Source organism: Oryx dammah, unplaced genomic scaffold (assembly GCF_014754425.2).
Source record: "Oryx dammah isolate SB20612 unplaced genomic scaffold, SCBI_Odam_1.1 HiC_scaffold_4, whole genome shotgun sequence".
In the NCBI taxonomy this organism is placed as follows: domain Eukaryota; kingdom Metazoa; phylum Chordata; class Mammalia; order Artiodactyla; family Bovidae; genus Oryx; species Oryx dammah.
Genome location: NW_024070188.1, coordinates 89339860 through 89354652, shown reverse-complemented (window position 1 = coordinate 89354652; position 14793 = coordinate 89339860). Strand labels below are relative to the sequence as shown.

General features: G+C 54.4%; 1 protein-coding gene across 2 annotated transcripts in view; it reads right to left on the bottom strand.

The window, feature by feature from the left end:
• Positions 1 to 14793, bottom strand: part of SMOC2 (SPARC related modular calcium binding 2) — a 161276-nt gene that overhangs the window by 33271 nt on the left and 113212 nt on the right. For both annotated transcript variants that reach the window (XM_040239197.1, XM_040239198.1), the window contains exons 8-9: positions 10443 to 10629; positions 3093 to 3175 (exon numbers count right to left, since the gene is read on the bottom strand). In XM_040239197.1, the coding sequence (XP_040095131.1) occupies positions 3093 to 3175; positions 10443 to 10629 (270 nt within the window). The remainder of the gene's footprint in view (positions 1 to 3092; positions 3176 to 10442; positions 10630 to 14793) is intronic.

Genomic DNA, 14793 nt, shown 5'->3' with positions numbered 1-14793 from the left:
CATCTACCTTTCCTACCAACTCCCTCCAGGGTCTGGTTCCTCAACACAGATAGGGGACCCAGGTCTGAGGCTGAGTGCTCGCCAGGAGCCAAAAGCAGGCACCTCTCTGCCTACTGAGGCCTCTGCCTATATCTCTGCAATGGATGTGTGAGTGGCATCCAACGGCCTTTAGCTGCCACATATGCCTGTGTGTCTCTGCCAAGGAGAGAGGACAGGTGAGTACTCCTCCTGGGCAGAGAGCCTGAGGTCGAACCAGAACAATGAGCTCCATTTGTGAGGTCAACCCCTCCACACTAGCAATCCCACTCACTGAAGACACACTCTGTGCCGCAAAGTCAGCAAGACCACTGGGCAGATCGAAGTCTTCCAGTGTTGCTCAATACAGAAGAGTCAAAAGGCTCAGAATAAGAAAAAAATGGGGGGCTTCCCACACGGGGAGGGCATCAGAGGGCAACGGTCTCCCTGGGGAGCCATGTCCTCCACAGACAGCCAGGCCCGCAGGAGGGCTGATGGGCAGCGTCCTGGGCTCAGAGACACCCCGCGGCTGTGAGCAGGTGATCGGCAGAGCCCTGAGGAGTGGGAGACGCTGAGGGGCCCGGGCCGGCCAGGAGTCAGGTAGACAGATTATTCCAAACACCACCGAGATGAAGGGATGCCAGTGCAAACCAGGCAGGACAGATCTGCAGAGAAGGATGTGGTCTAACACCTTTGTGGGAAGTCTCTCTCGCGCATGAGGTTTTGACTCCTCTCAGTTATGACAGTCAGTCATGTGAGGCACGTTACAGGGTCGAAGAATAACCTCTGAGAGTCGAAACCATGGCCCAGTTCCAAAGAACTGACCCCTCAGGCTGGACCATGGTGCCTCCGCAGGGCCAAGCACTGGCCCCCCAAGATTAAGTGATCACTTCCCCACAGTTAGTGTGAGCCTGGAAGTCCACGCTCTGTCCCACACAGCGTGTGGACGAACACTTGGCAGTCAGCAAACCGCCGGACCAGTGAGCTGTGCATGAGGACAGTATCAGCCTGGCTGGGAAAGTGAGTGACCCTTATTGGCTGAAACTTAATAAAGCTGCTTAAAATGAAAACCATGCCTTTTAAGAAGAAAATGCATCAGCTTTGGGCTGAGAAGTGTCTGCCTGCCCACCATGGTGCTGTATTATTTTGGATACCGTCTTCCCCTCTTGACAAGAACAGCCTCCATCCAGGAGTTATTTTAAGACCTACTTGTTTTTCCCTAATAAGGATAATTATCTTCAAAAAAGCAAAATGATTAAGTGGTCATGAATGGTGCACTCCCAAACATCCACGATTGCAAAATAAGCTGACCTTTTCAGGGTTTGCGTAAAAGGGCTTGCGTGCCCGGGCCTCGGGCTTCAGGGCAGGGCTGGGAGGGCACCTTTGTGGTGGCAGCCTGCCCGCCCTGCTCCTGTTGGCGGGCGGGTGTGGTCTCCACCGCTCTGAGAGTGCCCCTCCCTGTGGTTCTCCCTGAAGGGCTGGGTGGCCTGTCTCTAGGTGGTCCGTCTGACCCCCACACGAGCCCGCAGTGACGTCACTTAGTGTTTCCCAATATTGAGGGTCAGTGGTCCCCAAAGGATGAATGACCGCTCCAGCCTTTCAGCCTGGAGTCCAGCCCAGGTTCCAGGTACTGGCGTCCCCAGGCACAGCCCCCAGGAGGAGCCGCGAGGGGCGCGTCTGTCTGTCGTATGAACTAAGGAAGGTCTAGGTCTCTAACTAATGAAGACCAGAGCTTGACCGCACATTCATTAATGGCATTGACATTATAAGGGCAAAAAGCACACACAGCTTGAGATAGAGGTAAGGCAGTTTCAGATTATCAAAAAGAAAAATGAGCCCCTCAGAGACAAAGAGCAGATGGCCTGAAGCTTCAGCGCTGTGGTTAAGACAGGCGAAAGGGCGGACAGCCGCATGATGAATGTGCTAAATTCATTCTTCCCTGTTAAGAAAACATGCCGTCCACTGGCGCTAAACCAGATTTCAGACAAGGGAGGGGGGCCGGAGGACACCCCTGGGCACTCCTCCTAAGGCCGAGACACGTACACATAAGGCATCACTCTAGGAATCTTCTTCAACGGTGTTTGCACCTTCAGGGTCTCTCTTCCTGCCCTTTCTCACCATCCCCCTCACCCTGCCCCAAGATCCAGAAAGCACTCTGATTCACGAACGTGCACCCCGGTGAGCACTCACACAGAGCTGTGTCAGAGGCCCCTCCACCTGCCCTGGAAGGAAGGTGAGGTGGGAAGTGGTGAAAACCTGAGACCAGCGGCTTGGAGTCAGCACCGGGCAGGCTCCTGACACACACCGGGCCAGGTCCTGCCTTCCCCGCCTCCTGTGTCCAGCGCCTTTGTTCCAGGCGTCGTTGGCAGGGTACGGAGGTGGTCAGATGACCCTCCCGTCTTCTCTGCCTCTGCTCACAGGCAGAGAAACATCTCTTTCAGAATCTAAAACTCTCTTTATGGATTCAACGAAAGTACACATCAAGCAAGGGCGACCACAGAATTTTTCTAAACAACAAGCTAGCCAGAGCACGCACCCTAAAGGAAAGGTGCCAGAGAGAAGATTTTCATGGTCTCTGAGGCTTTGACGAAACAGACACCGTCTGGAGGCATTTAAGGGGAAAAAAAGAAGACGGAAATGAGACAAAACAGCAACAAGCTTCGCAGCATCCTGCCGAAGCCGCTGAGCCCACCCCCGACGCAGGAGCCGGGTCTCTCACCCCACAGTCTCATCAGACGAGCTGTACGGCAGCAACCCAGCTGGGAGGCCATGCCCCTCAGCCAAGGTGAAGTGCACCTCAACACCTGGAAGACCCCCGTCCAGGCGGGACTTCAAGTTAACAGTTGACGTGACCCGTTTTGGTGTCTCACGGACACTCACAGGATTTTTGACGAAAGAGAACAGCCATAAAACATTTCAGTGAATGCTATTTGTAATAATTACAAGGTTAAACACTGCCTCTCTTAATTTGAGATCATTCTTCACAACCAAACTCGCTTGAGCTCCTTCCCCCCAAAACCCGCAGGAAAGTGCAGAGCAGCGGCCGCGGAGCCCAGCCCAGCCGCAGGCGCACTTACCTTGGAGCTGGCGGCTCTTGTACAGGTCCCGCGTTCTGGCAGGATGAGCCCTGGCCGTGTTGTCGCATTTCGGCTGCTCATACCTGAGAGGAGGGAAGGAGAGAGACCAGCTGGTTTCAGACTCTGAGGCGGGCTTGCCCCGGGTTCCCGCTCGCTCACACAGCAGGCTTCCTGGGCCCTGGGACACACGGGGTGTCCGGCCGTCACGTTGCAATGTCCGGGATGGAATTTTGGTGACCTTGCAACAACTTAACGTCTTCTTCACAGTCCATAAGGACAGACACGACACCCCGGGCTCTGTCTCTCCATCCAGTCTCTGCAACGCGTCCTGTGCAGGGGACACACCCCCCAGGACCAAGCGGGGAGGGGTCGGAGGAGGGGAAACGCCAGCATCGGCACCAAAGTGGGGGCGGGGGGTGCAGGCACTCACCCCCACCCTCGAGAAAGCAAAGCTGCAGAGGGAACCTCAGGACTCTAGACAGACACAGCATTCAAGGACCAGCATGTCCCCAGCCTCGCTCACAAAGCTGCAAAAGGTTGCCTCCCTCCATGTTCAAGCAGTAGAAGTAAGAGCTCCGTTCTGGCCCTTCAGAGCTGACAGGAACTGGGGGGCCCTGGCATCGAGCAGGCAGACAGGGTGGCTGCAGGTTACTTCAAGTCAGGGAGCAGGCACTCAGGGAGCCCCAGAAAGGACCACGACTCTGCACTGACCTGCCAGGTGTGTTCCAGACCGCGGCCCAGGTGGACAGCTCGTGAGCATCCCCCGAGCATCCCCCGAGCATCCCCCGTGGGGCCTCCCTCCAGGCTCTTCATAAACGCCCCTCAGGGGAGACACGGACACAGGCCCCCCGCCTCATGGGGTCTCTGACAGTCTCCAAGGATGCCTGTGAGAACCTGCCCTCCAGGGCACCTGAAGAAGCCACGGGGGTCAGGAAGGCTTCCCGGAAAACATGAACAAGTCGGAGCAGGTCGGGGTGGGTGTGGGTGGGACAGTCGGGTTCTGGGGGCTGCTGATTCTCAGGGAGTCAACAAAGCCCCCTCACTCCTCACTCCTGCAGCCCAGTGTCCTTTCCATGCTCTCAGGAGACACAAGATCACGCTTACTTCACAGGGATGTTTCTGACTCTTATTTCCCATATTCCTTGTCCTCCTACCCGAGAAAATGAAAAAAGAATGAGGTTTCTCTCCAAACGGAGAGCTTCTCAGAGGCCCTGCCTGGGGCCCAGGGAGCCGGCTGGCCATGAGGGGCACGTCCAGCCCGGCTGAAACAGAGCCAGGGCACCGCGGGCTCTTCCAGCCCTCAGACTCTGAGCAGCCTCTTTGATACCAGAAAACCTAGCACCCCACTCACGCACACTTAATATGCCTTTACAAAAAGTTGTTTTTGAAATTAAAGCATTCCCGACACACTTTGGGAAACAGTCACATTATCACGTTTTCACCAAAAGCCATTAACACACATTCTTTGAAATGCAGTGGGGTTCAGTGCCGTTGGCATTGAAGTCACGTCACAGGAAAGTGAACGAGGGTGAAGGGACCTGTTACCCACCTGGTGTCCCCTCTCGCACCTGGGGCTGTGACAGGCAGGTGAAAGCCAGAAATTCACCAGGGGGACATTCGAGAAAGAAATTTCATAACTGAGAGATGGCTGACGGCTCACTGTTACGCCTGTTCAATCTGGGAAAACTGAACCCATGCTCGAGATTGAACAACGGCTGTTTCAGACTCCAGGTGAGTATCCGTGAGGCTTGGGAGGTTGGCATTGGTACCCACACTAGAGCTGACACCTTCACAGCCAGCAGCCCGTGAAACGCCAGCTCCAGAGAAAGGACAAGCCAAGTCCCAGCTCCTGACCGAGCAGGCACAGCTGGGGCCAGGACTCCCAGGGAGGCCGACCAGCCAGCTACTCCTGGGACGTCTCGCCTGCGAGGACCTCAGGCACGGGCTGCTCTGTGTGGTAGGATGTTGACTTTTAACACAAACCGTGTCCAGCCTGTGAAAGGCTCAGAGCCAACACACGATGATAAGAAACCACATCACTGCCAACTCCATTCTGAATCTTGAACCTCAAAGCAGCCTGGGAACTAGCCACACTGCACGGTCATCCTGGTTTTGCTCCAAATTTGGGCAGGAGGTCTTAAGAATCCTAGCACTGTGCTTATATTAAACCATGTATGTTTAAAGGGCAACATTCCACTCCTTTTAGAAGAATACCACTCAGTCACCTCCGACTCTTGGCGACCCCATGGGCTGCAGCACGCCAGGCCTCCCTGTCCATCACCAACTCCTGGAGTTTACTCAAACTCACGTCCATCGAGTCAGTGATGCCATCAGCCATCTCATCCTCTGTCATCGTCCCCTTCTCCTCCTGCCTTCAATCTTTCCCAGCATCAGGGTCTTTTCCCATGAGTTAGTTCTTTGCATCATGTGGCTGAAGTACTGGAGCTTCAGCTTCAGCATCAGTTCTTCCAATGAATATTCAGGGTTGATTTTCTTTAGGATTTACTGGTTTGCTCTCCTTTCTGTCCAAGGGACTCTCAAGAGTCCTCCAAAACCACAGTTCAAAAGCATCAATTCTTCAGCACTCAGCTTTCTTTACAGTCCAACTCTCACCTCCATACATGACCACTGGAAAAACCGTAGCTTTGTCCATAGGGACCTTTGTTGGCAAAATAATGTCTCTGCTTTTTAATATGCTGTTTGTCATAGCTTTTCTTCCAAGGAGCAAATGTCTTTTAATTTGCAGAAACGACAGTCTCAAGAAACAGAATCAATACCTTTGAAGACTCAGATAAAACCTGTTGTGTTAACATCCATCACCACGCTTTTCAATGGTGTTTATTTTAACTTATTTTATGTAAAAGAAGAACATCTCTTGATTGTCTGGTTGCCCATCAGATCCCAGGCTCTCTGCCAGGGAGAAATTCGATTTCACATTCACATGGCCAGTGAGACGTGTGGGCCTGTGAGCCAGGAACAGGGCCCTCAAGCAGGTAAGAACCACCTTCAGCCTGATTCCAGCTGGACAAACCCCCATCAGCCGTCAAGAAAGTGGAAGAGAAATCCCTTGGTTCTGGACACTAACATAGCAGCTGGCAGTCAGCCTGGTCCATGCTTAACCCTATAGCTCACTCCGGCTCTCCCCACCATCAGTTAGTGACCAGGTGGGAACCCGCCCCTCCTCCCAGATCATATCCCACCACGCGGGGCCTGGGCTCACACAGGGGCCCGGGATCCAGCTCATGGGGGCCCGGATCCAGTTCACAGGGACTCAAGATCCAGCTCACAGGGGCCCGGGATCCAGCTCACAGGGGCTCAAGATCCAGCTCACAGGGGCCCGGGATCCAGCTCCGGGGGCTCAGGATCCAGCTCATGAGAGCTCAGAATCCAGCATATGGAGGCTCGGGCTTCTGCCTGCCAGTGATCTGGACATCTAAGCCAGTTTTCACTCAAAAAGGCAGAGGGGCCAGGAGATGCATCAGCACCCGGTCGGACTCATGGTTCGCCCTGATGACCATCCCATCTGGAAATCCCGCCCTGCAGCTGCTCTCCGCTCTGTGTGTTTACTGTCCTTGGTACAGGCCTGTAACAAAATGTGTCCTTTGTAATGTAGTCACCTGGCAGGGTGACACAAGGAAAGAGCTAGCTTATAAAGACAGTGCAGTTTATGGCTTCTTACTGTTTGATTTTAAAATCATTTTTCCCCATCAGAAAATACAGAGAATGACTGGTGGGGGGAATGTGAACTGCCTACCCAAAATAGGTCACGACGAACCTCCCTGGAACGGCTTATCTCAGAACGCTACAAGAAAATAGCACTTACGCAGCAGACAGTATTTAAGTAGTAATACAGAAGGCTTTCTGCAAACTTGCTGCCCTTCACAGTAGAAGCAGGGCTGTGAGAGGGCGGGGGAGGCTCACACATACGATCAGATATGCCTTAAAGCTGATGATTTTGACGGACTTCCCAGCATGCAAGACTTCCTCTAAATCAGTTTAACCCAAATCCACTTTTCTTGCTACGGATGGGTTTAGCCATAGTCATATGGTCCAATTATGGTCAATAATCCATGAATTAAATCCACTAAGGGACTTTTGGGAAAGAAATGGCAGCCCACTCCAGTATCCTTGCCTGGAGAATCCCACGGAGAGAGGAGCCTGGTGGGCTACAGTCCATGGGGTAGCAAAGAGTTGGACACGACTGAGCGACTTCACTTTCAAGGGGACTTTTAGGAAAGGTGATTCGGCTCCTGAGAGAGATGGGCTGTGTGTCCTCTGAGAACATGGTGTCTGAATGAGATGCCGGGATCCCTAAAGCTATCTTGTGACCATGAGGGGCGTCTGTCCAAGGGCAGTCACAACACAATGAGGACGTGAGAGGAAAGTTTTGGAGACTCCGTGTCCTTGGTGGTGTCACCAAGATGCAGAATCCACTGAAAGGAGAGTCTTCCATCTCTGCACCTCTTCTTTAGATGACACTGTCCCTCGCTGTTTACGCCCATCTGTAACATTTATCGCCACTACAAATGAAGAGCTTCCTAATCCATACAGCCCATCTTGTGGTCAAAACTGAACTAGATCCTGGCTCTGACACCTGCAATGTGGGGGCCGCATTCACCCCTCCAGACTGCCACCTTACCCCAAAGACAGCATCAGCTTGCTCCTCAAGGACCTGACTAAGACGTCAACATTTTGGGGAGCCCCCAGCCACTCCATGGAAGTTACACCCCAACATTCCCCCTCTCCAGTTCCGGTGTTTTCCTCCAGCGCCGCTGGCGTGGGCCAGCACATGGCTCGCATTCAGCTCATCTGCTCCCGCGCTTGGCTTACCGTCCCTTTCCCTCCACCAGAGTGGGGGCTCCGTGAAGCCCAGATTTTGGTCTCTTTTGTTCCCTGTATGTCCCCTAGGGTGGCACCTGCAGCGTCGAGGGATTCAAACGTTTGGTGAATAGAAAGTGAATGGATACAGGGAGAGGGGGTGTCTCGGAGCTGTCAGGGGTGATACAGGGTGGGGGCGTCTCTCGGAGCTGTCAGGGGTGATACAGGGCGGGGCCGTCTCGAGCTTTCAGGGGTGATACAGGGCGGGGCCGTCTCGAGCTTTCAGGGGTGATACAGGGCGGGGCCGTCTCGAGCTGTCAGGGGTGATACAGGGCGGGGCCGTCTCGAGCTGTCAGGGGTGATACAGGGCAGGGGCGTCTCGAGCTTTCAGGGGTCGCACCCCTTCTGTGCTGAACTCTGTCATGAGTACAACCCGCACTGCATGGCCTTGGGTGCCCGGGGGTGGCCCCGTCCACACCTGGGTGCTGACCGCTGGGGCCTTGTCTGGCCAGGTAGAGTGAGGGGATGCACACCGAGGAACCACAGGGAAGGCCTCCTATGGTGTCAGGAAAAGCCACACCGTGTTGTCAGGGCCATGAGATGCTGCTGGAAGCCAGGATGGAAGCGAGGTGCAGAGTGAGCTGGTGAATTGGAGATGAGGAGAGGAGGAGACAGAGAAGAGGCGGGCAGGGCCTGCGGACCACCACAGCCACCATGGGAGGAGCCCCACAGGCGCCCCCAGCAGGGCACGTGGCCCGCATGGGACCCCACTCTGCTCAGCCACGTCACCACCTCGATCCTGACGGGGTCAGGGTCGCGACAGCCAGCATCAGGGAGAATAAACAAACGAAGCGCAAACAAACGGGAGAAAACCCACACCTCTAATCTGAAGCATCTTCTCCCCAGGGTCTAATCTAAGTCTGCTTCTTGAAATTCAAAGAAGAGGCAGTCCCTCGCTCCTGCAGGCAAACATCGGGGAAACGAGAACATGGTGCTGGGCTCTGATAACATCTGGGCAGAATGAAAGCAGGCTGGATGCTTGTGTTTCCCGTCCAATGGTAAGGTAAGTGTTCGCAGGTTCTGAGGGACGGCTTGCTGAAGCTGAGCTCACCCTCTGGGCCCATATGCACAGGCCTGGCCCTGACAGGCCCAGGACTCTACTGGCCAGCACGAAGGGAACGCCCAGGGGCTCATGCATCTCAGCCTGGGGAACAAACCCCCCAGCTTAATGCACTGTCCACAAGCCAGAGTGTGAAGGGTGCGCAGACCTCGCTCTCCAAGACAGGTTTCTCAGAAAAGAGCTCTCCCTGCAACGCACGCGTGCTTAGGAACCAAAGCGATTTCACACACAAAACTGTGGGAAGATGTGTGTCCTCTTCAGGTTTGAAACCATCTCCTACAACTGCAGCGGAGGGAACCCTGGCCCCCATCCTGGACACTCTCATCGGGGCCTTCTGTGCGCGGGGCAGGCCTCCAGCCCAGCGGCCCGGGGTCCCCATCCCCACGGCAGGGCCCCCACGGAGCCTGGTCTCTCCGATGAGCCAGACGGGCTCCAGGCGTGCCTGGACCTTTCCATCAGGAGACAGCAGCTGCTCACCGTCCCTCCAGCTCCCGGAGTCTGTGTGGTGTCTCCCCGTCCACACACGCGGCAGTCACACTTGAGAAACTGGGGAAGTGTCTTAGGAGACACAGGAGAGCTCATGCCTCAGGGCTGCAGGGGCAGCCAGGGCTCGTGTCCCTGTATGTAGAAGCTATTCTTATGGGCTTCCCTGGTGGCTCAGATGGTAAAGAATCTGCCTGCAATGCAGGAGACCCAGGTTCAATCTTTGGGTCAGGAAGATCCCCTGGAGAAGGGAATGGCAACCCAATCCAGTGTTCTTGCCTGGGAAATCTCAGGGACAGAGGAGTCTGGCAGGCTACAGGCCATGGGGTCACAAAAGAGTCGGATACAACTGAGCGATTAATATGTAGAAACTACTTCTGTACCAATGTATGAGAAGTCAAAGGTCAAGTTGTATACCCAACAGCTGCAAAAACACCCTCACTCACATTTACACCCTTCCCATGATCAGGGAGCACGTCTTCTCCTGGTGCTGTTATGAAATGACTTGCTTTGCTCAAATTCACACAAAACGTGAGTGAGTAGGTTGGGTTTTGTTTCGAATCTTGACCTCAGCACTCTTTCTTTTTAGCTGTAACTTCAGGACACAGATACCTCTGGGCTACAGACAGCCATCTGGGCAGCCAGCCCCTTCACCAAAACTGTGGACTAAAGAGACTGAGGCGACAAGGGACACACTCTCAGCACCTGCCCAGCCAGCCTGGACATCAGAGCCATCCTCCCCGATCGCAGCCTGCGCGAACAGGATGGGAGCACACCCTGCCTAAAGCATCAAGCTCCGGTCCTGTCAGAGGACGTTCTTCCTGGGCCTCGCGCCCACGGGCGTTAACACCGCGCTGAGCAGCAGGGTGAGCTCGGGCCTCAGGGCCTCGAGTCCATGGCGGGCGGGAAGCCTGCGTTCCAGAGCTTACCTGGTGGACGTGCCAGGGATGGGGCGGCCGGTGTCCACCAGGACGCACCAGCAGTAGCCTGTGGACGGGTGACACTGCACCGGCTTGTAGAGGCCGCCGTGGGCGCACTCGGGGATGACCACGTTGTCATTCTTGGGCTGCCTGGCCTCCTCCAGGGCCGACTGCTGCTCCTGGTCGCACGAGGACACTGCAGTAAGGAGGAGACGGGAGTGAGCGCCCAGGAAACAGGGCGGGGCCGGCCAGCAGCGTCCCCACGCCGCTGTGGCTGGCAGGGTGGATGCCTTCCACGGGGATCTGATGTCCCTGGGCTCCCAAGGCCATGGATGGGACTCGGACCCCAGCGACAGCCACGGCCCTCTGCTCTGGGTCCCCAGATGGAGGGAGGGCCGGCAGGCACCCAGTCCAGGGCCACCGAGTCCCCCCAAGAGGGCCCCAGGCGAATGTCCCCCGCCGCCGTGCCCTGCTTGAGGGCTACCTGAGGCCAAGTCTGCAGCGTGATCAGCCCCAGAGGCTCCGCTGCAGTGCTTCCCAAAAGGGCCGCATGCCCGGAAATCGGTCAAGAGGAAGAGGTGCGCCTAGTCAGGACAGCGTCACGGGTGGTGCAAGGAGAGTGCTGAAGCTCACCCGCAGGAAAGCCAAACAGTCACTCAATTCTAAGAACAAGCATTTCAATGCATAGGGGCTTCTGTCTTCCTGTGTTAATAGATTCAGTTTCTTTTTTGCATTTAGATGTGAGGTAACATAGACCTAGGGAATCCCTGGGTTGGGAAGATCCCCTGGAGAAGGAAATGGCAACCCACTCCAGTATTCTTGCCTGGAGAGTCCCACAGACAGAGGAACCTGGCAGGCTACAGGCCATGGGGTCAGAAAGAGTCGGACACGACTGAGCAACTAAACCACCACCACTGATTTAGATCCATCTTCTGCCCCGAATAGTTGACGGAGAATGTCTGAGAAGCATAAAAGGAGTCCATTTTGCTCAGTGATCCTCAGAGGGTGATGAACTTGAGTCAAATAAAATAAAAGGTGAAGAACACTTTATCCCTCACTAGAAATCCACACGAGGTTTGAAATGTAATCCAGAGAGCACTCGGCACAAGACATTCTAAATGTTCTTGTTCTGCCACATACCTGGCATCCAGAGTTCACACCCGGGAACTAAGCCTTCCCCTCACTGCTGGTCAAGAATTCCAACTGTGGTGCTCGTTTCCAATTTCTCTCCTCGGGGTGGGGCGTCTCTGAGCTTGACCTCAGAGGCAGTCATCTGGGACAGACCTCCCACCACATGAGCCCGCACCCTGGAACCCAGGGTGACCGCAGGTCAAGGTTTTATCCCAGGACAGGCTCTCTCACCTGAGCTGTCTTCTGGGATCGAAAATGGTCTCTTTTGCTTTCATATTTCTCCATAAAAGGGAAAAGAAAACAACGAATACATTGAATAGGTGTGTTTTAAATAAAACCTTTAGAGCAATTTTCTGCCTAGAAAGTAACTTTCCACAGTCTTAACCTGCTTTGAAATGAACTAACTACAGTTGACAGGAATTTTGTGACTGTCGATGCGACGTCAAACAGGTGGGAAAGCTTCCCAAAGCTGGGAAGGGGTGTGCTTCTGGGAGTGCACTGCCGTGGCTGCAGGCAGGGGCCTGGTACTCAGCAGGAAGGCCCCTGACCCAGGTGATGACACAGGGGACACTGTCAAGATGAGAGGTGAACCACACAGTGTGGCCCAAAGACCCTGGTTCCTGAAGGCTAGCTCCCACTCTCATTGTTTCTCCAGCCCTTAATGGGGAAGGAAATGGCAACCCACTCCAGTGATCTGGCCTGGAGAATCCCAGGGATGGCAGAGCCTGGTGGGCTGCCGTCTATGCGGTCGCACAGAGTCGGACACGACTGAAGCAATTTAGCAGCAGCAGCAGCAGCCGGCCCTTAAAAAAGGTCTGGCATATCACAGGCAGATGATAAATCTATGTGAGAGAACTCATAGTGATGGCACTACTAGTTAGAAAACCCCCCAGACTCTTCCTACTCTAGTACGTCCGTCTGCACCATGAGGACAGCCACACATGCGCACTGTTGTGACTGGTCAGCCTGCAGACTGTATCAGCAGATGCTGCTGCGGTTGGACCACGGCACCCCTGCTCACGTCCACAGGTGAAGGTCACCTGTGGGTCCCCCCTTGCTCCCACTCAGAGGCACACACGGAGCTTCCTGCCAGGCTGACCTCAGCCTCCTGGCGATGGACAAGGAAGGTGGGGGCTGTACGGCCATGAGTCCAGACTGATGTTCTGCAGGATGAGCGCGGAGCCGGGGGTGGGTCTACATCTCACAGGTGTTCTGCAGCATTTAATGAGCAAGAGGGAGAGGGGGAAGACAGGGGCCCTTGGACGAGGGCTTGCATTTCTGTTCCTAATAGCAAGCACCCTGGTCCCTGAGACAGAGACTCCGGGTCCTCAGCATCGGTGGAGGAGGCCCAGGCACTACCCCAGCCATGGCCACGGTCCTTAGGGCAGCGTGTGGTCTGTGAGCATCCGGGCTGCAGGGGCTATGGGGACCCTGAGCGGTTGGCCGCCGCCTGCTCCCCAAGGTGTCCATGCAGCTCCATTAAATTCCCTTTGACTATCCGGAGGTGGATATTTTTGAGGGGAGGGTCTGTAAGTTAAGAGTCTTAACTAGCAGAGCTGTGACTGTGAAGCAGGTCAGCGTCAGGATGGGGCGCTGGTTTCCATCGAGTGTCCCACTGCATCGCCCAGCACACTCGGCACACGCTGGCGGACAGGTGTCGCGCTGGCACCGCTCCAGGTGCTGATGTGTCCGCGCAGCAGATGCTACTCTAATTTCAGCTCGTCGCTAATACACGCAAGTAACGGATGCCGCTGCGTTTCTTACAACAGCACCACCCGCTTTCTTAAAAACGTCATCCTCACTGTTTCCTAGAATCCCTGTACTTTTCTGTAGATTCTAGATTTTGCCCGGCAAATAGTTGTTGTTCAGTCGCCCAGCCGTATCCGACTCTTTGGGACGCCATGGACTGCAGTACACCAGGCCTCCCTATCTCTCACCAACTTTAAGTTTGCCCAAGCTCAAGTTCATTGCAAATAGATAGATACATAAATCAAACCCACCCCTGTGTTACACGGTTATCTTAAGAAGGCATTGGCTCCAACTGTAACTGGGAAACTGGCGTGGAATCAAAATGACAGTGACTCGTCGTGCTTTCTAAACTGACAGATGCGTTACTTTAGATCAGATCGAGGCGGGAACCAAGAAGGATGCAGGCTGAGCCACGTGTTTTCAGAGGCAACTGGGTCCTGCTCTTAGCAGTCCTTGGAGCAGCTGACCTGTCCCTAACTGGAGCCCCACACTCAGGAGACTCAGCTGACGCAAGGGCTTCTTTTCCAGAAGGCTCTCCTGGAAAACACATTGCTTACTTTAACGTTCACTTGGCCCTTTTTCAGAAGTTTTATTAGTGAATAGAATTTATGGTGTGATTGTCTGGGCACAAAATGCGTTTCATGCTCCATCCAAGGACATGCTGTATCTATAGAATGGGTTCTGGAACATTCTTGAAATGGCCCTTTTGAGGATTTTACATCATATTTGAAGGCTCATCGTAAGCAAAGTAGGATTGATTAAATTGACCACCTCTTAAAATTTGCTGAGACTGTTATAAAATATGGAAGATATTATTGCCAAGTCAGAAGAGATTTGTGTTTATTTATATAAACATCCTGGCTGAAGTTAGAACTGTTAACTTATACAATTTTATTTGGTAAACCTGGCTCTGTGTGGGGAATTCAGTTTCTCCTATGGGAGAAATGCAGTTACATCTTATGGCCATATGGAAGGAAGCAGATCTTCTTTAGTCAAATTCACGATGGCCCAAGGGAACCGAAGCTAAAGGGTGTCCCATCTCACTGTTTAAAAACTGCCCTCCTCACTGGGACAGCTGAGCTCCGCCCCTTCTGGTTCCACGGGGGCCACACAGGATGGCAAAGAGAAGATGCTCCTGGTGGGGGGGTTCTCTCGGCACAGACACCCTGCTCTGCACAGGATGTCAACTGCAGTGAAGGAAGGAGACGGAGAGCTGACAGAGGGACATAGACCAGCCGTGCATCCCGGCACTGGGGGCTTTCAGTCCCGAGACCCGGGGACCAGGACTCAGGGCACAAGTCCCAGCCACATTTCAGAACATCACCAGTGAGGGCCTGCAACACAGGAGGGAAGGAGGACTCACAGGGCAGGAGGGAAGGAGGACTCACAGGAGGAAGGAGGACTCACAGGAGGAAAGGAGGACTCACAGGAGGAAGGAGGACTCACAGGAGGAAGGAGGACTCACAGGAGGGAAGGAGGA